At 52.7% G+C, this 25,336-nt stretch overlaps 1 protein-coding gene across 11 annotated transcripts in view; it reads left to right on the forward strand.

The window, feature by feature from the left end:
• The window catches only part of LOC118077095 (phospholipid-transporting ATPase ID), a 76,032-nt gene that overhangs the window by 12,408 nt on the left and 38,288 nt on the right, over positions 1–25,336 (forward strand). For 6 of the 11 annotated variants that reach the window (XM_035100440.2, XM_035100445.2, XM_035100439.2 and 3 more), the window contains exons 3-7: positions 9,798–9,856; positions 17,599–17,712; positions 18,537–18,635; positions 19,636–19,697; positions 22,433–22,505. In XM_035100440.2, the coding sequence (XP_034956331.1) occupies positions 9,798–9,856; positions 17,599–17,712; positions 18,537–18,635; positions 19,636–19,697; positions 22,433–22,505 (407 nt within the window). The other 5 variants (XM_035100444.2, XM_060280418.1, XM_060280419.1 and 2 more) reach the window with 3 other exon arrangements.

The following is a 25,336-nucleotide window of genomic DNA, read 5'->3' on the forward strand; positions in this document are numbered from 1 at the left end:
TCTTTATTCCGAGGAAAGCTTACCTATATTTCTTTGTGCTGTGGTTTAAAACCGTTTAAACACAAGCAGTTGAGAGCACACATGAACCAGACCTCAAATGGCTTTCAAAACACCCTTATTATGTAACAGTGGCGCTATGGCTAGGTCCCCTGTCTTGCAAGCCCTCTTTTGGGTCCTTCCTTTCTTCCTCTTCCTCTTCCTCCTCCCTCCAACCTCTCCTGGTCTCCCTCTCCTTCCAACTGTCACCAACTGACTTTCCCTTTCTTAGAACTTTCCCAGCGCTCTCTTCCTCAGACCCCTCACCCACATCCTGTCAACTCAGGAGAGGGTGCCTGGCACCCATTCTCCCACAACCCCCACCCCCACCCGCTGGCTGTGGCTGGAGGGAGTGGCTGGGCTGGGCTGAGCTGCCCTCCTAGCGCTGCTGCCAGGCCTACCTGGGGAAACCTCAAATAAATGTATGTTTACGATTTAGGGGGGCTGCGTATGACAGCGTCTGGGGACCCCGGATCTGGGGGATTCGGAGCTGATTCAGCCAGGAGGAAAGATGAGAAGAGCAAATATCCAGAAGGAAAGCGCAGGATGTCAGAGCTGAAGTAGGTCCCCCTCCTCTCACCCTTCCGAAACAATTCCCTCTTTTGAAAAGATCAGAAACCCAAATGCTGCAAAGGATGGGGTGGGGGGTGGAAGCCTCAGGCCAGGCTGGTGGAAAACAGGTTTGGGGTGGGCCTGAGCTCAGCGGGAGTTTGAGCTTTGCATGAAGGGAGGTCCTGGGTTCAGCCAGGAGCATCTTCAGGAAGGGCTTGGAAAGACCCAGGCTGAGACCCTGCCAGGCAGCGGGTGCAGAAGATGGGCTGGCAGCAGCTTCCTCTGCTCCTGGGGTGGGCTAGCAGCTTCCAGAAAAGATCTTCCCTGAGTTCTGGCTCCAAGGAGATGCTGTGAGTTATGAGAAAGAGGCCGAAGTGTGCCTTGTTGTAGCTCCTGAATCGGGAAGCCTCAGGGGGACAGAATCTGAGGCAGAACCACACCAGTCTCTCTGAGGTCCAGCAGCCCAACTAGGGAAGGACCTGCCCAAGGCTGCATGGGGGCTGTGCTGGGCCACATCTGGGGCTCCTTTGGCCTCTGTGACGTGGTGGCCGTAGCATGTGGTGATGGGTCAAGCAGCACACACAGAAGAGCTGAGCCCTGGCTTGCAGCCGAGGAAAGATGAGACTGTAAGAAGAGTCTGTGGACCCGGCCAGTGACCCATCTAGCCTAGCATCCTGTTCTAGATGCCTCTTTGGGAAGCCTGCAAGCAGAATTCAAGCAGAAAAGCCCTCTCTTCTCCTGCCATTTCCAGCAACTGGTATTCTGAAAAAGCATTGCTGCCTCTGATTGTGGAGGCAGAGAAGAGTCACCCTGGCTAGGAGCCATTAATAGCCCTTCTTCAGCTGCCTTGCAAAGACCAAGGTTGGGGGGGGGCTGGCTTCCAGTATAGCAAAGCCCCTTCAGGAGCCCCCTCACCTTTCCTTTTTCTGGCCTTGTTGCTTTGGCGTAGCTGCAAACACATCAATTTATTCCCACATTTGGAGCTGGAAGACGAAAAGGGGCTTGTCCGCTTCCTGGCTGGCCCCCAGCTTGGCCCTCTCTTCCTTGACCGTTTCCTGCTTTTCTTTGCACTTCATGGGAAAAGGTGGACAGAGCAAAGGCTTTCAAAGAGAACAAAGGCCAGCAGAGACATTTACTGGAAAGTCCAAGGATTCCGGTGGAAGATGGAAAACCCCACTTGGCCCTTGTCCAACATAGGAGGAGGAGGAGGAGGAGGAGGAGGGGGAGGAGGAGGAGGAGGAGGAGGAGGAGGAGGAGGAGGAGGAGGAGGAGGAGGAGGAGTCGCTCTCTGTTCCCTTGAGGGCGTGCAAGGAGCAGCCGGTCCCTCCTGGAGGCAGAACGGATAGCAGAAGAGCCTCTTAGCACCACCGCCTTCCTCCTGTCCTCTTTCAGATATGGATATTTAGGAGGGGACTGAGCCTCTTATGGGAACAAGGTGCTGTGGAACTCTGCAAAAGGAGTTTGGATTCTCCTTTGGAGAGATGAACGTGTTGCTTCCCCACCCAACAGCTCTTTGTGTGGATCTAAGCAGGAGAAGAGAAAGCCAAGACCAGCCTGGGGAGGGGGGCGCCTGGGAGCTTCCTCTCAAGGCACCTTTTCTGCTTCCTAGATGAACCCCCCAACCTCGTTCCCTCCAGATGTTCTGGACTCTTCAGGGAGCCTTGGTCAGGCTGGCTGAGACTGAGAGAAGCAGAGTCCAGAACATCTGGAAGGCACCAGCTTGGCCAAGGCTGACCAGAAGCCTGCAGGGGCCGGAGGGGCTGTTTGCATGGCATTTGGGCTTCCAGGAGGAAGGGAAGCAGCTGCTGGTTTTGCTTTCTGCCACAGGAGTGGCAAAGGGCAGAAGAGGAGGAAACTGGAGGGGGAGGAGGGGGAGGAGGAGATGTGCTTCCATAGAAGTGCAGGTGGCGTGGCAGTTGGGGGATGGCAGGGCAGATATTTGAAATCTCACTTTGAAGTAAATCACAGAGAAGCAGGAAATTCCCATGGCCCACCTGCATAAATATTTGCTCAGGGCATGAGAGTGACCCTTCTCCCCCCCCCCCGAGTGAAATGGAATATTTTGTCCTGGGAAAGGGAGGCATTCCCTGGTGGCTCAGATAGAATAAATCTAGTTGCAGCAGCAGCATCAACAGAAAGGCCTCTCCACCCCCCACCCCCCCCAACCCTGCCTCTGTCCTCTGAACTTCTGTGTGGAGCCTCAGGGGCTCGTGGGACTTGTGTGCCATTGGTCTCTTGGGCCAGTGGCTGGAAGGTCTCCTGAGTCCAGCTTTGATGAGGCTCGCCTGGACCAATCCCCATGCTTTGCTCGCAGGAAATCTGCTCCATCCCTTTCCCACTTCCAGAATCATGATGATGGCAAAAGAAGAGATTCCAGGAAAAGTCTGGAGATCATTTCTGGCACACCTTGAGACTTCACCTGCTCCAATTGCAGCAGCTGGTCTAAGAGCTCCAGGGCTTCAGGAGGTCGCCCTCTGCTTTGGCATGGGTGGTGTCGACGGGCACAAGACCTTGGGCTGCCTAGCTGGACCTCTCGCCTTTATACCAGGAGCACCCCTCCTGCCGGGACTTAGCACTTCAGCCTCAAAGGTGCCCTGGAGCTACTCCAAAGGAAAAGCCCACCTGCCTGCAGTTACCTGGCTAGTCGTCTGTGGTCCATCTCTGGCCTCAAAGTGGGTGGGGAAAACACAAATGGCAGATCCCACCCAGCAAGCCACCTTCTATGGAGTCTTGGCCCTGCTCCATCTGACTTGGGAGTGTCTCTGCTGACTGACAGCAGCTGTCAAAGACCTGGGTCGCAGGAAGATCCTTTGGGCAGCCCTACACCACCAGACCTTTTCGATGGGGCTGAATCTGGGACACTGTGCATGCAAAGGGCAAAGGATCCAAGCCCCCCCATCACCCCCAACTCCCAAAGCCTTCTCCTGAGTCCAACCATCAAGTCTGGCATCCTCTGCTCCAAGCCCCAACCAGTATGGCTAGTTGTGAACAGTCCGATGGCACCTGAAGAGCGTCACCTTGGCTATCCTGGCACAAGGGGGTCCTTCCAAGCCCTGCTCCCCAAGACCCCTTTATTAGTAAGGGTGGGGGCTGCACTTGGGACCTAGTGCAGGCAGAAGAGGTTGTCTGTCCCAAAGTCACAGGCTTTTCTGCCTTGAGGTGTGACATCCCTTACCTGAATCACCTGCGGCAGGTGACTTGCTTGTGGCCTCTGCTGGGCTGCTCTCACGGGGAGGGTCCTTCTTGGGTTTGACCTCCCAGTAGGCAGGGAGGTGGGGGGGCACAGTCCCTCCTCTTTATCATTCTGGGGGACCCATCAACTTCCCAGGTAGTTGGCGGGAGTTAGAACCGGGTAGAGGACTTGCAGTAATGTGACCACAATTTTTGCGTGTGAGTGAGTGAATGGATAACGCTTCTGCTGCCCCCTCCTCTCTGCAGGGGACCTCTAGCTCCTTAGTAAGCGAGAGACACCTGCCAATCAATCCCGCCCACAGCGCCATGGAGTTCTCTTGCCTGGACTGATTTCTTCAAAATGGGGTAGATTCTTCCCGCGGTGCCACCAGATGCTGCATTCATGAGTGAGAACGGTGTCCGCCGTCAATATCACCGTTTAGATGCCCTCCTTTCCTGGTCCTCGACAGGTGCGGATAAATAACAGCATTTCTTCTTAGCCCTAAAGTAGACTTGAGTTGGGGCCCCATAGCACCAGCTCACTAACCAGAGGGGTCTGGGATTTGCTGAGGGCGCTGAGAACTGTAGCTCCCTGAGGAGGTCAGCTGCAGCTCCCAGGATTTTGGGGGGGAGGCTAAGCGCTTTAAGTTTGCTCTGCATAGATGGTGTGGCTGTGACTGGCGTCTGCCTGTTTGCTTGACTGACAGTAGCACTTCTCCCAAGTCTCCTAAATGGCACAAAGGGGGTGGAGCGTGAGAGAGTTGTCCCTTTTTATTTATGCCTTTGCTCGTTTCCATTTCTTCCTACTCTTCATTTCTCCACTAAAGTCCATTCAGGGTGGCTTGCAATGAAACATCAGATTGTGAGAAATAATTATAATTATAATTATTTATACCCCACCTTTTTCCCTAATAAGGACTCAAGGCGGCTTAGAGATAAAAATCACAAACACAAAACAGCAAAAGCCAACCACCCCCTGTGGATGACATGGACACTGGCCAGTAGGGCCCTAAGACACACAACCCTCTTCCACACAGTACTTGCAACCTCAATGGCTTTGCTTGCCGGGAGAAAGACCCCCCCACCCCCATTTCCCTAGGGGCTCCTAGGGAGCACCAAGACATTGCGACCCCCAGCAGCCAAGGTGCTTGGTGGATCATGCTTAGCAATTCGGTCCTCCCTCTGGATTCCTTGCACAAAAGCCCTGCTGTCTGGGGAAGCCCTAGGGCAGGCTCTGGCTCCCGTTATCTCTCTTGCTGTTTAATCATTGACCCTCTCGCTGAGGTCAGGCAGCCTTTCTTGGCCCCTGTGCTCTGGAGAAAGCCTCTCTGGATTCCTGCGGATGAATCCAGCCATTATCCGCCAGACTAGAAATGGCTCTGAGGTCTCTGGAGTCCCACCACCTCTCGGGAAGGAGGGCCAAGACTGTGGCTGAGCGGCCAGACCTTGTCCTTTTGGGTGAGTGGGCTGGGGGAGGGGGCCAGGCCTCACAGGCTGCTGGGCTGAAGTGGGGCTGCCCCCAGATCCTTGACTTTGAACCCAGGTGTCCGCCGTGACACTGGTGATGGAGCGAGGAAGAGGGTGTCCCAGGGTGCCTTATCTCTCGCAGCGGAATAAACAAAGCCTGCATTGGAGGAGGTTGGACTAGACGCAACATTTTACCTCCCGGTGAGCATCCTTGAGCACTCATTCCATAGTGTAAGAACAGGATAGATATCTTAAACATATTGTTGTGATAGGACTGGTGTCACAACTCTCCCACCGGCACCTGTGCTATTTTAAGAAGCTCTGGGAAATTAAGAGTTTCATCTCCTCCTTTAGGGATTGCGAGGCTGCTGTGGGAGCATCTTTTGAGAATATGGCTTTTGAAAAGTTTCTGAAGATCTGTGGCCGAAAGAAGGGGGTTCATGCCACCTGCACATAACTTGCTTGCAGAGTGGAGGCGCAATGGCGCAAGTGCTTGCATGCGCCTGTGATCATATGTGCGTTGCGCGCTGCACCAATCTCTGAATGGTGGGGGATTCCAGGGGTTCCAAGCACCGACCCAGAGTTTGCGTTTGCATTTGGGAATGAGGCACAGTGAAGACACAATGGTGTCTTTATGATTGATGGTTTGTTGACTCATCCATGCCACCTGAGCCTGTGAAAGAGAGTTCACAGCACTGAAACCCCAAAAGAGTCTTGCTGCTTCTCCCAGAGATGCAGCCTTGAATTCAAGCATTAGGTCACATCACTCAGTTCAACTCTAAACTCTGGCATTTGTCCTCCTCCTTACCTGTGGGTTAGTTAGCAGGTGGGCCCCACCCATTTGCTGTCTCCAAATGTGATGGCTAAAGACCTGGATGGCTTTAAAAGAGGATTAGACAAATTTGTGGAGGAGGGCTCCTAGCCTTGACAGCTGTGCTCTGCCTCCACACTTGGGGACAGTAATTCTTCTGAATCCTGCTTGCTGGAAACCTCAGGAGCAAAGAGGGTTCTTGTGCTCCAATCCTGCTGGTGGGTTTCCCATTAGACATTGGCTGGCCAGCTGTCATGGATGCTTCAGCTGAGATTCCTGCATTGCAGGCAGTTGGACTAGATGATCCTAGGGGGCCCGTACAACTCTGCAGTTCTTAGATTCAATGACCTCTGGTTGGCCACTGTAAGAACAGGATTCTAGACATCATCATCATCATCATCATCATTTTATTTATACCCCGCCCTTCCCAGTCAAGACTGGGCTCAGGGCGGCTAACTACAAGTATATCAAAGCAAGCATAAAAGAAACAATTCAATTAAAATGCAGATTAAATATAATGTTAAAATTCAATTTTAAAATTAGGAATCTACAAGTGCAACCTCATTTAAATATCTGTAGGATAAAGCCTTAGGGGAGGGTAACACCGGGGTCAGACTCAGTCAGTCCAAGTGGGCCCCCTTTGGCCTGATCCTGCAGGCTCTTCTTACATTCTACGTTGAGGGAGCCAGCTTGGAGTGGATCACAACCGCAGTGGCAACCCTGTGCTGGAGTTGGGTGGGGAGAAGGTTTCGCTGTACTAGGCAGGCCCAACTCAGCCCTGGGCAATTTCCTCCTTTCTTGCACCAGGTGGGCTGTGGTTGCAATCCGTCACACCACAACCCTTGCTGCTGACTTTATGCCCCATTGAGTTTGTATGTTCAGGCAGCAGGAAGTGCCCCCCCCGGCTCCTAGCCCAGATGTCCCACCCACTGTCCAGATGTTGCTCTGTGGCATCTTTCCCAAATCTCACTGCCTGGGGCAGCGGAGAGAAAGGACTCCAGTTTCTGCCGGAGAATCTTGTTTATTTTCCACATTGTGAAATCGGAGGTTGGATGAGTCATTCCCTCCAGTGTACTTTAAAAAAAAACCCAAAAACCCCACTCTTTCCCCACCTCCCTGCCTTTCCTCCCAAATATGTGGGTTGATGTGCATCCCCCGACCCAGCCATGAGTTTCAGTGGGGAATTCAAATCTGGGTCTTCTTGATCTGACAGTCGGGGTGCCTCCTCCTCCTCCTCCTCCTCCTCCTCCTGCCCCATTTCTTAAATGCGAGGGGCAGAGAGACATCCTTTGCAAACCCATTAACTCTGAACCCCAAAATGTGGGATCCTCTCCAAACCTGTGCCTAAGTTTTGTCAGGGTTTGGTTTTTTTTTTTTGCATTTTTCAGTGAAAACTCAATTTCAAACATGGGGTTTGTACTGACCATTAACTACGAACCCCAAACTGCCTGCTCTCAGGCAGCCTATTGGCCATGGGAGATAAATGCCAGGGGGCTCCGCTGGGGCATGGATCCAGATCATAGATTCACCCCAAGAAGGGTGAGCAGTGGTTTTTGGCTGCCACCCTGCAAGTCAGAATCCTCTCCTGGCTTCCCGGCAGCCATTCATACATGAGGCTGCTGGAGTGGAGCCTTTTCTACGGTCCTTGTTGGGAGAGGCAGGCTGGATGGCAGGCAGGTGGCTGGTGCTTTGAGGCATTGACCTCTCCTGGGTCACGAGGTCCACTGTTGACTCTTGGCAGCTTCATGACTCTTGGCTCTGTGGGCAGAAGAATCCTGGGCAGCGATGAAGGTCTGGAAGCCAAGCCTTAGGAGGAACAGTTGAAGGAGTTTAGCCCGTAGAAGGGAGAGCCCTCTGCAAATATCTCCAGGGATGGAGCAAGCTTGTTTTCTGCTGGTCCAGTGTGTAGAACCTGAACTAAGGGGTTCAAATGGCAAGACAGGAGATTCTGACTCCTTCACAGGAGGTTCTGTAGCAGAGGTTGGGTGTCCACCTGTCGGGGTTTTCTTCAACTGTGATTCCTGCATTGCAGGACTAGATGACCTTTGGGGCCTCTTCCAACTCTTCAGTTCTGTGCTGGGTGCCAGAAATCTCCCTGCTCTGCTTTTCTGCCTTCACCCTCCCTGGGGTTCAAGAGCTGCCATGCAGAGGACCCTTCCAGGTTCTCAACACTTTGTGGGTGGGATTCCATCACAGGCTGACAAATTCAGGTTTCTGTCCTCAGCGTTGATTGGTGCTCTTTGGTTCCTCCTCCTTGAGGAAGAGTCCAGAATAGACTGGGAGGGGTAAACAGCAGCAGAAAAGGGGGGGAGGATGGAGGATCAGAAGACGCCCAATGGAACGAGCCCTGATGGCTGCATGCTGCTTCCAGGATCAGAGACAGGATGATGTCTCTGTAGACCAGAGGCTTAGAATGTCGCAGTTGCACCTGGTCCTGCGTTTGAGCTGCCTGTCTGGTTGGCTACTGTGAGAAACAGGTCTCTGGACAGGATGGGCCCCCACATCCAGAGTTTTTCTCATGAGAGGGAGCTAAGATCCTGAGAGTTGTCGCTTGTCCCATTTTATGACTCCTATCTCATCTTCACTCCGCCTTTATCTCCTCCACCCTGAACCTTTGTCCCAGGCGACACACTTGGGTTTGCACAGACCTTATCAGTTCTTAGCCAGGTGTCGGTGGTGCTGGCTCCAGGCAGGTGGCTTGTAAAGCAGGAAGAGGAAGAGTGTTCCTGGGTGTGCATCCCACCTCTAGTCGGGCCCCAGTGGCTGCAGGACCCACAGGCACACCTTGGGGAGGGAGAACATGAGAAGAGCCAGAGGCCCAGCTAGTCTAGCCTCCAGTTCTGCCTGTGGGAAACCAGCAAGCAGGAGTCGAGCACAAGAGAAACGCTCCCCTCCGGTGGCTTCCAGCAACGGGGATTCAGAAGCATTGTCCAGCTGCAGGCACAGGGGAGCTGTTGCAGCTCATAGCCACACTTGTGTTTAAGAACGCGGATAAACAGGTTTTTAAACAGAGCTGGGCCGCCCACTGCCAGGGATTCTCTAGCTGTCATCCCTGTCATTCTAGCTGTCATTGGGACTAGATGACCAAAAGGGTCCCTTCCTGCTCCACAGTTCTATGATTTTCGTGTATCTCCAACAACAACAACAACAACAACAACAACAACAACATTTATACCCCGCCCATCTGGTTGGGTTTCCCCAGCCACTCTAGGCGGCTTCCAGCAAAATATTAAAATAATATAAATAAATAAAAATTCATCAAATATCAAAAGCTTCCCTAAACAAGGCTGCCTTCAGATGTCTTCTAAAAGTCTAGTCGTTGTTTATTTCATTGACATCTGATGGGAGGGCGTTCCACAGGGCAGGCGCCACTACAGAGAAGGCCCTCCCTCTGCCTGGTTCCCTGTAATTTCTTGCAGGGAGGGAACCGCCAGAAGACCCTCGGGAGATGGACACCCCAGTGTCTGGAGTGGAGACGCTCCTTCAGGTATACTGGACCGAGGCCGTTTAGGGCTTTAAAGGTCAGCACCAACACTTTGAATTATGCCTGGAAACGTACTGGGAGCCAATGTAGATCTATGTGTTCTCGACTGCCACTCCCAGTCACCAGTCTAGCTGCCGCATTCTGGATTAGTTGCAGTTTCCGGGTCACCTTCAAAGGTAGCCCCACATAGAGCACATCTCCAAGCAGTGTACAAGTCCCATTTTGTGTCCCTCTGTCCTCCCCCCCCCTGTCTAACTTCTTCTCTCTCCTCCACAGAGCATGAGAGGCACCTTCGCGCCAACGATCGAGCCTTCAACCTCCAGTTTGAATATGCCGTAAGTAACTGGGCGCCAGCAGCTGCATATTCTAGCCAAGCTCAAGCCAAACGGTCGCAGAGCAAGAGCGGCTGCCTGTTTAGAGCTGCCACTTGGAGAGTGTGGGGAGCAGGGATCCTGAGCTCAGGGGGGTTGCTTTGCCGGTGGGGGGGGGCAGCACCTTGGAGTTGCCAGGCACTGGAGTTTTGCACACTGTCAGTTGGAGAGTTGGACTAGGACCTGAGAGACCAGGGTTCAAATCTCCCCACTTGGCCATGATGCTCCCTGAGTGATCCCTCCTGGGGGCGGCTGACGTCTGACCAGCTGGAGCGTCTGGGCGCTTGGATGGCATCTGGGTGTGTTTGTTTTGCTGCGGCTCTTCCAGCTGGCCACGGGGTCTTGCAACCTGCAAAAGTCAGGAAGTCAAGCAAAGCGCCCACTAAACAGATGTTTGCAGGGAGCGGGAAAGGGGGGCAGCCAGAGCATTGCTGAGCTCCGGACAGGACTGCCGGCACCATGGCACTGGGCTTGTCTTCCCAATTGCAGCCCCCCAATGAAGTGCGGGGAGCATTTTCTGGGGGGGGGAAGTGGAGGGGCAGAGGCAAAACTGTTCGGACTTGTGCTTTCTAGGTGCAGGACAAGCAGAAATGTGGGTGAGCCCTCTGTGGAAGCAAAGAGCCCCACTTCACCCCCACAGATGGAGACAGTCTCTGGGGTGTTCTGGATGTGCCCCATGGACAGCCCTTGCGACGCTGGCAATGGCTCACCCCGCGGCTCATGCAGAGTGATACTTGGCAAACCAGTCCCCTTCCGCCTTGTGAGGCATTTTCCTGCCGCAGAGCCTCAGGGCCAGGGAAACCTCCGTTTCCCATGTGAACCTGTCACAGGACTGTCCCTTTTTGTTCCTGCATTAGCTGAGCAGAAGGCTCTGCAGGAGCGAGGAGGAAGGAGGCGTGAGGGAGGAAGCCAAGAAGCCTGACAGCCTTCGCTGAGGACACACACAAAGACATGCCACCTTTTCTGAATCTCACGTTGTCAGTTGCCCTGAGATCCGCCAAGCCTCCTCTCCCTTCCCAAAATAGCGCTGTGGATTCCCACTCCTTGCTGCTAACTGACACCTGAAGCTGCTCCCTTGTGCAGGAAGGCTTGAGTGAGAACAGGAGCCCCCACGCTGGTGAGCAGCCCAGGGGGGCAAAGGCCTGGCAGGAAGAAAGGAAGAAGGTGTGATCGCATTGCAGGCCTGGAAGAAGGAGGAGGAGGAGGAGGAGGAGGAGGAGGAGGAGGAGGAGGAGGAGGAGGAGGAGGAGGAGGAGGAGGAGGAGGGAACAGAACGCAAGACCCTCAGAAGAGCCCTTCTGAATCAGGCCACACAAGAGCCATCTCGCCCCAGCATCCCGTTTTCACTGCTGCCAACCACATTGCCTGTGAGAAGCCCACAAGCAGGGCATGAGCACAAGAGCTCTCTGCCCACCAGCAGCTCCCAGTAGCTGGCATTCGGGGGAAGAATGCCTCTGGCACCGAGAGCCTTTCTCTCCGTGAATTTGCCCAGTCCTTTTATGGGCAGCTTAGGGGGCGGCCATCTACTGAGCCGGCTCTGTGGTCACTCCTCTGTCCAAGGCTGACCGTGTCCAGGCATGGGGCTGGCTGTCTCTGGGGCCAGGAACCCTGATCCAGATCAGGAGACCCACACCTGAGTCCCTCGAGGGATCAGGAGCTGGGATCAGTTTGGGATTTGCATCCCAGGTGCCATTTGTAGGCGCATCCATGTTCCGGACGGGCGTCCCAGGGAAATGGGTTCAGTCCAGCTTCCTGCCTGCACTTTGGACCACCTTATTTAGATTTATGTTCCACCTTTCTGCCCAGTGGCGCCCGAGGCCACCATCCCCGAGGGCTGATGAAGAAGGCCAACTTTGCTCACAGATCTCCTTAGCTGGGTGGAGGAGGAGGGAAACCTGGTCCCTACCCCCCCCTTCTCTCTCTCTCTCTCTCTCTCTGTTTCTGCATATCCGTGCTTGCCGTTTTTGCCCTTTACCAATTGTGGGTTGCATCCTGCTAGGCCCGACCCTGGCATATGATGGGTCAGAACTCTGACCTGGAACAAGGCAGCTTTTAGTATTCCAAAAGGAAAGGGAGAAACCAAATACAGAACAATTAGAGCAGTGAGTGTGGCAGAGAAGGAAGTTGGAGGGAGAGAGGCTCTCTTGGAGAAAAGAAGGGGCCGCTTTGGGGCATCTACAAATGTGACTTATTTTGGAAGCAAAAGCTGCTTTCTGGAAGGGCGCCCTATCTGCTGAAGATGGGCGTATCTCTGAACAAGTGGCTTCCACAGTCTTTTAAAGCAGAGCTTGGCCGGCCGTCTGTCAGGGGTTCTTAAGCTGCGGCTCCTACATTACAGGGGGTTGGACTAGAGGGCGTTTGGGCATCCCTTCCAACTCCACAATTCTAGGATTCTGTGATTTTCCTCCCACTAGAGCCAGTTGGTCAAGGTGGTGGACCCTGGGGCAGAGAGAGAGTCCAGGGCCTTGCATCTCCTGCTTCCCTTTCCCCTTTTCTGCAGGCAACTTCCCAGAAGCTCCTCTGAGGTTAAGGGGGGCTAGGAGCAGAACAATGGGTGGGGGCTGCCTGTCTGGACAGCTTGCGTGTCTGGAGGTGGCCAGGCTGAGGAGGAGGAGAGCAAATGACTTGGAGGAGGAAACGGGCTGGCCGGCAGCCCGGCCTTGGCTGTCAACCAGCGCAGCTGCCCAGGGTGGAGGAAAGAGAACCGGGCGCCTCTCCTGGGGGCAGAGAAAGCACTGATGGGCACAGCAGCCGCAGCTCAGATTGGCTGGCCCTGCCTTGACTGGATGCTCAGGGGCTGGGGATCCTGGCTTGGCCACTGAGCGCTTCCTGGAGAAGGACCAGGTCATAGAATCCTAGAATGGTAGAGATGGAAGAGACTCTGAGGGTCATCCAGTCCAACCCCTGCAAGGCAGGAACATGCAGCTGCCCCATGGGGGGGGGTTGAACCTGCCGCCTTGGTGTTATCAGTAGCGCCAGGCTCTAACCAGCTGCGCTATCATGCAAGCGTCAAGGTTGGCAAGCAGGCAGCTGGGCCAAGGAAGGCAGAAGAGCTCAGGATAGCAGGAGACTCGTGCAGGTGACTCAGTGTGATGGCCTGGGACTCTGGCCGGAGCAATCACAGCCTGTACTGGACCCTCTGCCTGGGTCATCGGCTGAACCAAGTTTGGGGCCTGGTCCTGAGGAGCCGCAGTCCGCTCAACGTCCTCTGCAGCAAGCATCAGCTGAGCTGAGTCTGGGGCCTGATCCTGCCCTGGTTCCAGATGCAGAGGATACCCCGTTGCCACCGGCTGGGTCTTCACTGACATCTGGCCCACTGCTGGCTGGGGCTGAGGTGGCTCCTGGGTCCGGTAACCCACCGGCGTCTTCTGAGCTGCAGAGACTCAGGGCTGATAGAAGCAGGGACCTGAGTACTCGCGGGAGGAGTGCTCGCCTCCAGGCAAGGCGAGGAAGTGAGTTGCCAGGGGATCGAGGCCATCCGTTACCCTGTTCTAGATAAACGCGGCCAAACCCCGCCCCAGGTTTCAGGAGCAAGATTGTTGGTTGCTAGTTCCTGCCTTCGACCTGCCTTGCTTTCCTGCCCGTGCTTCTGATCTGCCTTAGTTCCTGACCTACGTACCTGTTCCTGACCTCACCTGACACCCTGCCCTGCTCCCAGCTTCGGCTACTTTGGACTGTCTCAACCTTGAACCTTTGGACCGGACTTTGACTATGCCTCTTGGGTAACCCTAGGGACCAGCACAATCAGCATCTTTCCTGCCCCAATGGGGAGCAGGGCCATAACCCTCCCGTGCTGATTCTCCCCAGCCACAGGTTTCCAGAGCTAGACTGCCTCTGAACATGGAAGCTCCACTAAAGCTGTTATGACCAGAACCCGCAGCCCGATCTATCTATCCTAAGCAGTTCCCAGGCATAGATCTAGGCCCATGGGCCCCTTGGCTGCTCTTATGAGTCCTGCCTTATGCAGCCGTGGACTTTGGCAGCATGGGAAGAATCCAGTCACCCACCCCTGGATGGGGGATTCAAATGACCAGAAAGGAGATTCTAAACAGAGCTTGGATGAGCGCCTATTGGAGATTCTCTTGCTGTGATTTCTGCATTGCAGGGGGTTGGACTAGATGACCCTTGGTGTTCCTTCCAACTGCACTTCTGTGATTCTATGACATGATGAAGGGCCTCCTACCAAGGCTCACAGATGCAGCCCTCTTGGGACCCCCAGGATGTGGTTTTGTGAAATGGAGACCCCCTGGGAGGAGGAAGTTCCTGCAAGTCCAGGCCAGGTGCGGCTGCTTGTCTTGAGCCCCCAGCAGGATGCCCAAGCCAGTTGCGAGCTGGCATATCACAGCTGACATGGCAGGGAAGCAGGGCTGCAGCCTCTGCCTGCCAGTTCACCCAGAGGTGAATGAGATGCCTTTCCGTGTCGCTCTCACTGACCTCCCAGTAAAGGTCAGGGAGGGCAGTCTGGAAACCAAGCTTTTTGAGAGATGGTTGGAGGAGCTGGGAATGCTTGGCCTGGAGAAGAGAAGACTGATATCTGATATGTTTCAATATCTCAAGGGCTGTCACATGGAAGAGGGAGCAAGCTTGCTTTCTGCTTCTCTGGAGGGTAGGACTCAAACCCATGGCTTCAAGTTACAAGAAAGGAGACTCTGAATAAACATCAGGAATAACTTTCTGATGTCAAGAGCTGTTTAACAGTGGCACAGAGTCCCTCGTGAGGTTACGGACTCTCCTTCCTTGGAGGTTTTTAAGCAGAGGTTGGATGGCCACCTGTCAGGGATGCTTCAGCTGAGTCTCCTGCATTGCAGGGGGTTGGACTAGATGACCCCCGGGGGTCCTTCCCAACTCTCTACAATTCTATGGTGCTATGATTCTCCAGCAGAGTGCTTACACAGGGCAGAGGGGGGTCTCCTTGGGAAGGGAATGTTTCTGTTGCAACTTCACGCAATGGTAGCAATCATGTGGGGGAGGATTCTGGCAGGCGCAGCACGGAAAGTGCTTAATGATGAGCATGTGTCAAGTGCTAATCACCCACTCATCTTCTCTCTGCCACAGTCAGACACAGCCTGTTAAACACAGCGGGAGGACCCAAAACTCTTCCGAAGGAGGTGGAGGCAATGCTCTCCGCTGCAATCTCCACCGTCTCCTAATGACTATATCACCAAAGGCGGCAAGAGCAGGGGGTGCTGAGCCGGTGCAGCTGCTCTCTGGGGCATCTCCCCAAATTTAGGAAGCTCTCTTGCAGCCTGAGCAGCCAAGGGAGAAGCCCAGAACTTGATGGCACCAACTAAGCCCCCAGTTCAGCATCGCCCTGCATGTGAAAGAGTTTGGGCGAGCATTTCTGTGTCTAGAGGCACTCTAGAAATGCGTCTCTCTGCATTTTTTGCAAGCAATTAATCCTGCATCCTATTTATGTATCCGGGAGGACGTTCAGAAACTTTGCAGAATTGGGCATGTGTGAGCTGAGCCTTCTTCCAGAGCTGCTGGGTTTGGCTCAGTTCAGCTAACAAGCTTGGGGTTGGGGGTCCTCCTCCTCCTTTGCCTTCCAGTCCTGGATGCCACAGGATTTAAGTTCAAAAAGAAGGGTATTGACAAGTTGGAAGGGGTGCGGAGGACGGCGATCAAGATGATCAAGAGTTTGGAAGCCCAGCCTTATGAGGAGCGGTTGAGGAATATTTAGCCTAGATATTTAGCCTGGAAAAGAGGAGACCGAGAGGTGATATGAGAGATATCTCAGGGGCTGTCACACAGGAGATGGAGCAAGCTTGTTACCTGCTCCAGAGGGGAGGGCCCAAACCAATTCAAAGCTCAAGAAAGGAGATTCTGACTTAACATTAGCAAGAACTTCCTGATAGGAAGAGCCATTTGACCTCCCTCAGAAGTTGACCTCACTGGAAGTTTTAAAGCAGAGGATGGGTGGCAGTTTGTCAGGGATGCTTTAGCTGCGATTCCTGCACTGCTGGAGGTGGGACTAGATGGCCCCTGGGGGTCCCTTCCAACTCTACAATTCTATGCATCTATATGACCGTGGAGCTCATGGCCCTGACTAGCCACGTCAGGCCCTCGCTCTGCTGCATCCTGAGCTGTCCCTGGTTGGTGCTGCGTCCCACTGGCCCAATCCTGAGGCTCTGTGAGGGTTCGGTGCACCTTCCCGGATCAGGAGATTAAGAGGCGCTTCCGTGCGGAGAGCAGAGATGCAACATTTAACTGCCCCCCCAGGAGGCCCCTAAATGGAACTGCAGAAGTTCCTCTGAGGGAAGGTTGAGCTTCCAAAAAAGCAGCTCCCTGTAAAGTGATGAGGGGTTCTTTTTTTGCACTTTCATGGGGCCAAGAAGGAAACGAGGTTGTTGGATCTGAAAGCGAGGCCCCCATTCTGTCTGCCTCTGTCTGGGGAGCCCCTGATTCCTCGCACCCTCTTCTGAGCCACCAGGTGTCAGGGACGGATGTGCTGAGGTGGGCTGCACTAAGGAGGAATGGTGGGAGCCTCCCTCTCCCCCTGCTCCTGATCAGGATCCTGAATCTTCCCAGGAGCAGGATGACAGTGTAGATTTGGAACAGTGGTTTGCAGAGGGACATAGCTCAGAAGGCAGAAGCTGGGAAATACTGGGTGGGGAGCAACTAGGAGACAAAACACTGGGGGGGGAGTTAACAGACTCCCTTTCGCTGGAGTTCATCCACTCAGCCCAAGGTCAAGCAGAACAGATAAGGTGGCAGAACAGAAAGGACAGTGGTTGCGAGATCAGGTTGCAAGACACGGAAGTGATGTGGGTGATTGGGGGGGAAGCACCTTCATTCCTAGAAATGAATTCTTTGTTCTCTCTCTATGATTATTACAATTTCTAACTGGTAAGAGACTCCTTTCACTTTGTTCTGCTTATCTACTGCCGGGGGTGGGGGGGTGGGGAAGCTGATTCCCCAAAGCTCTTTGTATGTCACGTTAGCTGAGGAAGACTCTGTTTCTCCTGAGGCAGCAAGGAAACTCTTGGGGTGGGGGCAAAGGCCAGGGACAGTGAGGGGCTTCTGCTGACTCACTTTCTCCATTGCTGTGGGGATGAAATGGAGACCCTGCCCCCCATTCCCCCCACCCTTTGTGGTGTCTAGCAGAATTCTCCTCGGTTCCTCCTGCTTCCCCCCCCCATGTTGTCACCTTCTCCCACCCCCACTGCCAGTGGCTCCCAAAGTGCGTGGTACCACCCCAGGGGTTGGAGGATTACCTGGGGGGCGCAAAGAGTCAGGGGAGGCAGGGAGGGCGACGGAGGTGTAAATGACGAGTAGACTTTGCAAAGCTGGTAGCACTGGATCAAGTTTGATACTTTCGTTGGAATAATTAAACCAAATGGTTTTATTGGGATTTTGAATGAATGTGCAATGGATCACTACTCTTTTGAATTTTATTGCTTTATTATCTTTCTGAGTGAGTCGTGGAAGCTGCTGTTCTGAATAATGTTTTTGATAGGTCATGGTGGGGCACAGGGGATGGGTTGATGGAATGGGGGTGGAGTTTGGGGACCTCTTTGCAGCACCCTTGTAGATCAGGCTCTGGACAAGAAGGTTGAGGTGGGTGGGTGAGCCTGGGACCAGGGGGCTGCCTTAGGAGGGTGGTGGGTTGCTGGCGTGCCGCCCTCCTTGTCTGCTGCCAAGGGGTGGGGAGTGGAGCGGGGGCCCCTTTCTCTCCTGGCCTCAATCCCTGCCTTTTCTTCCTACAGAGAAACTCCATCCAAACCTCCAAGTACAATGTCTTCACCTTCCTGCCTCTCAACCTGTTTGAGCAGTTCCAGCGTGTGGCCAACGCTTACTTCCTCTTCCTCCTCATCCTGCAGGTAGGAGTTCCCCAGCTCCTCCTCCTGTCTCTTCCCTCACTGACAGGCAGTGTGCTGAGCCGCTGGCAGGGGAGCGGGGTAAAGCCAGCTGGCGACCCTTTTAATGAACACTTTATAGAGCCCCTCCCAAGGGGGCAGACACTCCCTCCTTGGAGATTTTTGGGGCAGAGGCTGGATGGCCATCTGTCAGGGAATCTTGATCTTTGATTCCTGCATGGCTGGGGGTTGGATTCGATGGCCCTCGGAGCTTCCTTCCAGCCCCGCAATTCTAGGACGACTCTGTCATGGAATTCTACTCAATCCAGAGCAGATTCCAATATATAGTGAGCAGAGGAAAAACTTAAACACGTTGCAGGATTCCCAAAAAGTAGACCAGAGGCAATTGTATTGCATGCAGCAGAGCTTTCCTGCTACTGAAGGCAAATGAGCAGAATGGTCAAATCCCATCCATTCAGGATTGGCATTGTCCATAAGAAGTCCAGTTGCAGCAGACTTCACTTAAACTTACAATAACTTATAATAAGTCTAAACCTTAACACTATATACAGAACCCAGGAAAAGAGACAGAAAGAGGAAGTGAAACCCTTGCCTTGCCCCTTCCGGTCTTATTTTTATAGTCAACATGACCTTGACAGAAAAGAAAGGAATTTAAACCAGTTGTACTCCGCTTCCCAGAAGGAATAACCCAAACACCATGAACCTTCTGCTTGTTTCTTTTACGCAGAGAATTAAGTAGAATAGGAAAGATCTCTACATACCAGATCAATTCTTTCTGCACTAAGAGATGCAAGCTGACAGGCTCTGCCTCTTCTTCCCCCCTGCAGCTCATCCCTGAGATTTCTTCCCTCTCCTGGTTCACCACGGTGGTCCCCCTCATCTTGGTGCTGGCCGTGTCGGCAGCAAAGGACGCCATCGATGACGTGGTAAGATTTTTGAGCCTCCCATGAAGAGCTTGCCCTGTGGCCAACCCCCTTGGGAGCAAGCACCCAGCTTCCTCCTTGCGCCCGGTGGCCGTTCAGCAGTCAACGTGATGTGGAACCGGGAGGGGCTGTTTGGCAAGCGTGCTCTCTGCGGGGAGAGCCCACGGTCTGTCCTGCAAAGTGACATGACTCCCCGTGTGACTGATGGTCCACGTCTCCACGCCATGCAAGAGGAAGGGGGAACAAATCCCTTGGGAAATCCCGACACCCGGTGTCTCTGAAATGGAAAGGCAAAAAGCTGCAAGGATCCAGGAGACCCAGGCCAGACCACCTGGAGGCCATGAGGGGCTTGCAGGGGGGGTTGGTCCCAAGGGGGGGGGGTCCAGACCACCCCAGACCTGCAACCACGTGACTACCCCTCACTGGAGGTTTCTAAGCAGATGGTTGGATGGTCACCTGTCAGCTGTGATTCCTGCATTGCAGGAGGTTGGACTAGAAGACCCTTGTGTGTCCCTTCCAACTCTACAGTTCTATGATTCTCTGTGGCAATAAGCTAGTGAGACTAAACACTGGGTTGCTACTTCCTTGGCCGCCGCCCCTGCTCTCTTTTAGCTGCTGTCTCTGTTTTAACCTCCCTTCTTTAATTGCTTGTTGTGACGTCCCATCGCTGGCTGCCTCGCAAATCAGTCTGCTTACAAGATCAGATAGACATGGTTTAAATGAGAAAGCAGAGCCCAGGTGCTGTGCTCAGGAAGGCCTTACTTTCGGGTTTTTGGCGTTTGGGAACCAAGGCGTTTGAGTACCAAGGTACCACTGTAATTATTTGTACCCTGCGCATCTGACTGGGTTCCTCCAGCAACTCCAGCATAGTATACAAAAACATAATAAAACATAAGGAGGCAACACTGAAGTCTAGAATAAGCTCCCAGAGGGAGAGAGGCTAACTTCTGACTCCCTGTTTTGAGTTCAGGTTCCATCTTTGCCTTCCATGTTTTCTTTCCAGAATCGACATGCAAACGACAAGCAAGTCAACAACCGTCCTGTCAAGGTGCTGATGAATGGCAGGTGAGTAGGGCTCTCTCCCCTTGTGACGGCCTCCTAAGGCTGCCTTCATCTTTGCAGGACAACGTACAGTTCATCCATGGTCCATTCCCCCCCCAGGAAAACTGCTCTTTAGCGCTCTATTGGAACAAATGGCAATTCAGTTTTTTTCCGTTTGCTCTGATTTACCACTAACGAACAGATTTTCTGTTATGTCTTGAGCTTGGATCCCAGAACAACAACAACAACAATTTATTATTTATACCCCGCCCATCTGGCTGGGTTTCCCCAGACACTCTGAGTGGCTTCCAACAGAAAAATGAAATAAAATAATCTATTAAACATTAAAAAGCTTCCCTAAACAGGGCTGCCTTCAGATGTCTTCTAAAAGTCTGGTAGTTGTTTTTCTCTTTGACATCTGATGGGAAGGCGTTCCACAGGGCGGGCCCCACTACCGAGAAGGCCCTCTGCCTAGTTTCCTGAAACGAGGGAACCACCAGAAGGCCCTCGGAGTTGGACCTCAGTGTCCAAGCAGAACGATGGGGGTGGAGACGCTCCTTCAGGTATACTGGACCGAGGCCATTGAGGGCTTTCAAGGTCAGCACCAACACTTTGAATTGTGCTTGGAAACGAACTGGGAGCAAATGTAGATCTATCAAGACTGGTGTTATGTGGTCTTAGCGGCCGCTCCCAGTCACCAGTCTAGCTGCCGCATTCTGGATTAGTCGTAGTTTCCGGGTCACCTTCAAAGGTAGCCCCACGTAGAGCACATTGCAGTAGTCCAAGCGGGAGATAACTAGAGCATGCACCACTCTGGAGAGACAGTCTGCAGGCAGGTAGGGTCTCAACCTGCGTACCAGATGGAGCTGGTAGACAGCTGCCCTGGACACAGAATTGACCTGCTCCTCAATGGACAGCTGTGAGTCCAAAATGACTCCCAGGCTGCGCACCTGGTCCTTCAGACGCACAGTTACCCCATTCAGAACCAGGGAATCCTCCACACCTGCCCGCCTCCTGTCCCCCACAAACAGTACTTCTGTCTTGTCATGATTCAACCTCAATCTGTTAGCCGCCATCCATCCTCCAACCGCCTCCAGACACTCACACAGGACCTTCACCGCCTTCACTGGTTCTGATTTGAAAGAGAGGTAGAGCTGGGTATCATCCGCATACTGATGAACACCCAGCGGTGTTCAGATACTGATGATCTCTCCCAGCGGCTGCATGTAGATGTTAAAAAGCATGGGGGAGAGGACAGAACCCTGAAGCACCCCACAAGTGAGAGCCTAGGGGTCTGAACACTCATCCCCCACCACCACTTTCTGAACACGGCCCAGGAGGAAGGAGCGGGACCACTGTATGAGATTGCCCCCAGCTCCCAACCCCTCTAGACGGTCCAGAAGGATGTTATGGTCGATGGTGTCAAAAGCCGCTGAGAGATCCAGCAGAACTAGGAAATAGCTCTCACCTTTGTCCTTAGCCCGCTGGAGATCAACAACCAGTGTGACCAAGGCAGTTTCAGTCCTATGAATAGGCAGGTAGGATTGTAGAATGCAGTAACTTGATTGGCCCATAGGAGCTGTCCAATCCAGGAGGGGAGTTTGAATCAGCCTATCCCGTGTGACTGATGGTGTCAAAAAAGTATATATAGCCTGGGGGTCTGGGCAGGGCAGCACCAATTCTTACAGGATGACTGACTGTTTTCACTGTGAGTTGAAATAAACACAAGGAAACCGGTGGCTCTACCCTGAGTTTATTTCATTTTCCCTGGAAAAGGAGCAGGGCAAGGGGGAAACCGCTCAGACACAATCTTTCTAGGACAAGTGGAACTGTGGATTAGGCAAGGGACTTGGGTTCAAGTGCAACGGAAAGTGTGTTTGGAAGGTAGCCATGCCCCCTTGCTCCTTCTCCTCTCCCCCCCCCCAAAAAAAAATCCCTGAGCTGGGACCTCAGATCCAAGAAACCCTTTGAGAAAGGCTCCTTTCTGGAAGCCAGATGAGCCCAGCTCCCTTCTGGATGGAGCCAGACTTTCCTTGCCTTTGCTTGCAGCATCACAATCGTGCCCTGGGGTCTGCAGCAGCCATGGCCGCTTAGGGATCCTGGGGGCTTTGCTCTGAAGGTCTAGGCGGCCTCTGTGACGGTGGGGGGGGGGGCTGCTTCATTCTCTTTCCCCAGGCAGAGGAAGCAAAGGCAGAGGATGGGGGTGCAGAGCATGCAGCCCCCCCTTAAGCCACCAGGGAAGGGGGCAAAGCGGCTTGATTCGCTTGCGGGTGTGTCTGTCAACCCCACTGCAAAGCCAGGCCCGCCCCATGGCTGAAGGGCTCATTGTGGGGGCTCTTTTCTCATTACTCTCGTCTTCACCTTCCGTCTATCTTTCCAACAGATTTATTCGTAATCGGCTTATGCGACACATTTTCTCTGATATCCCACCTTCCCTTGAAATTTAAACTGAGGCACCGCGGAGAATTAAGAGCATCAGAGTCCATCAAATGCTAAATAGCCTTTTCAGAATTTGCTAATATAAGAGGCAGGATAAAACAGACGACATTTTTCCCTGATGTTTTAGTGCTTTTACTGATAATTTTATTGTTTCATTCTCTTTGTAAACCACTTTGAGGGTTTTGTTTGTTTGTTTGTTTTACAATCAAGTGGTATGGAAATTTTATGAAATAATCATAATATTGTAAAACAACAACAACTGCACACACCCACACCCTTGGGCTGCTGCTGGGTGCTGATTAAGTGCGGTTTTCTTCCAGCCTGAAGGATGATCTGTGGCTGAATGTTGAAGTTGGGGACATAATCAAGTTGGAGAACAACAACTTTGTGACTGTGAGTACTCCCCCCCCCCTTCACTCCTGGTGCCACAAAGGCGCCTTTGAACTCCTTTGGAGATCCGGTTCCAGAGCTGTGTCTGGCTCAAGGACTCTGTCCTCCCAAGTTGGGTGCCTCAGACCCCTGCAACAGCTCTCCATGATTGCCACAGGCACAGAGGGAGAGGGAGAGGGAGAGGGAGAGGGAGAGGGAGAGAGAGAGAGAGAGAGAGAGAGAGAGAGAGAGAGAGAGAGGTGGAATCTACACAAATTTTTTAAAGTTCTAAAAATTCTTTTCTTCAAAGCATTTTAAAGAATACATTAATTTTCCATAAGGCTCATCATCGCCATCTAGATGTCAAATTGTATATTGCACTTAAAGCACACTTAAAGTGTTTTATTTGCCGCATGTTTAGCTGTATAGTTGAGCCAGACATCTTGGAGAGTGAAGTCAAATGGGCCTTAGAAAGCACTGCTAATAACAAGGCCAGTGGAAGTGATGATATTCCAGCTGAACTATTTAAAATTTTAAAAGATGATGCTGTTAAGGTGCTACACCCAATATGCCAGCAAGTTTGGAAAACTCAGCAATGGCCAGAGGATTGGAGAAGATCAGTCTACATCCCAATTCCAAAGAAGGGCAGTGCCAAAGAATGCTCCAACTACCGCACAATTGCACTCATTTCACACGCTAGCAAGGTTATGCTCAAAATTCTACAAGGCAGGCTTAGGCAGTATGTGGACCGAGAACTCCCAGAAGTGCAAGCTGGATTTCGAAAGGGCAGAGGAACCAGAGACCAAATAGCAAACATGCGCTGGATTATGGAGAAAGCTAGAGAGTTCCAGAAAAACGTCTACTTCTGCTTCATTGACTATGCAAAAGCCTTTGACTGTGTCGACCACAGCAAACTATGGCAAGTTCTTAAAGAAATGGGAGTGCCTGATCACCTCATCTGTCTCCTGATAAATCTCTATGTGGGACAAGAAGCTACAGTTAGAACTGGATATGGAACAACTGATTGGTTCAAAATTGGGAAAGGAGTACGACAAGGTTGTATATTGTCTCCCTGCTTATTTAACTTATATGCAGAATTCATCATGCGAAAGGCTGGACTAGATGAATCCCAAGCCGGAATTAAGATTGCCGGAAGAAATATCAACAACCTCAGATATGCAGATGACACAACCTTGATGGCAGAAAGTGAGGAGGAATTAAAGAACATTTTAATGAGGGTGAAAGAGGAGAGCGCAAAATATGGTCTGAAGCTCAACATCAAAAAAACCAAGATCATGGCCACCGGTCCCATCACCTCCTGGCAAATAGAAGGGGAAGAAATGGAGGCAGTGAGAGATTTTACTTTCTTGGGCTCCTTGATCACTGCAGATGGTGACAGCAGTCACGAAATTAAAAGACGCCTGCTTCTTGGGAGAAAAGCAATGACAAACCTAGACAGCATCTTAAAAAGCAGAGACATCACCTTGCCGACAAAGGTCCGTATAGTTAAAGCTATGGTTTTCCAAGTAGTGATGTATGGAAGTGAGAGCTGGACCATAAAGAAGGCTGATCGCCGAAGAATTGATGCTTTTGAATTATGGTGCTGGAGGAGACTCTTGAGAGTCCCATGGACTGCTAGAAGATCAAACCTATCCATTCTTAAGGAAATCAGCCCTGAGTGCTCACTGGAAGGACAGATCGTGAAGCTGAGGCTCCAATACTTTGGCCACCTCATGAGAAGAGAAGACTCCCTGGAAAAGACCCTGATGTTGGGAAAGATTGAGGGCACTAGGAGAAGGGGACGACAGAGGACAAGATGGTTGGACAGTGTTCTCGAAGCTACGAACATGAGTTTGACCAAACTGCGGGAGGCAGTGCAAGACAGGAGTGCCTGGCGTGCTATGGTCCATGGGGTCACAAAGAGTCGGACACGACTAAACGACTAAACAACAACAACATAGCTGAGTCCAGAGTCCTTCCCATCACTTACTGCTACTTGAACTCCTTTACCAGGAACTGATGGAGACTGGACCTGGGACATTGCGCAAGCAACCCATGAAGGCCCTTTCTCCAGTCGAGCAGGGGAGGTGTGCAGGCGTCAGGCGTCAGCCTCCGGGGATACGCATACCCCTAAACATTTTGTGAATCTAAGTTTGGCCTCATTGAGGGGCACTATTTCAATATGAGTAGGAAAATGAGAGTAGAAAACAATAACTGCCTGTGGCTACAGCTCACCAGAACCATTAATTTGCCGTCTGTAAGGACATAAAAAGAGCCTGCTGGATCAGGCCAAAGGAGGCCCATCTTGTCCAGCATCCTGCTCTCACAGGGGCCAACCATGTCAATCAGGGTCCAAGCACCAGAGCACTCTCACTTCCTGGCATTCAGAAGCCTTGCTGCCTCTGAATCAGGGCTGTCTCAAGCATATGTGGCGCCGGGGTGCAAAGATCTGCTTCCCCCCCCCCCCGGTTGCACGCAGGAGGGCAGAGCTGACCAGCCACCTCAGCATCTCGCTGGTTCGGTTGCCCCCGAATTTGTGGCGCAGAGCCGTCAGCAGCAGAAGAGCCCACTGCGGCACTCCACCCGATGGGTGGGCTCTTACCTGGACTCAACTCTCGATCCCCAGACTCTCGGTCTGGTGCCCCTGAGAGCCTGGCGCCCGGGTGCCCCGCACCCCTAGCGCCTATGGGTAAGACGGCCCTGCTCTGAATGTGGAGGCAGAGCAGAGCCACCCTAGCTAGTAGCCATCAGTAGACTTTCTATCCTCCATTAATTTCTCCAACCCCTTTTTTAAAAGCCGTCTAACTTGGGGGCCATCATGGCCTCCTATGGGAGGGAGTTCCACAGTTCATACG

The sequence above is a fragment of the Zootoca vivipara genome, chromosome 11 (assembly GCF_963506605.1).
Source record: "Zootoca vivipara chromosome 11, rZooViv1.1, whole genome shotgun sequence".
NCBI lineage: Eukaryota > Metazoa > Chordata > Lepidosauria > Squamata > Lacertidae > Zootoca > Zootoca vivipara.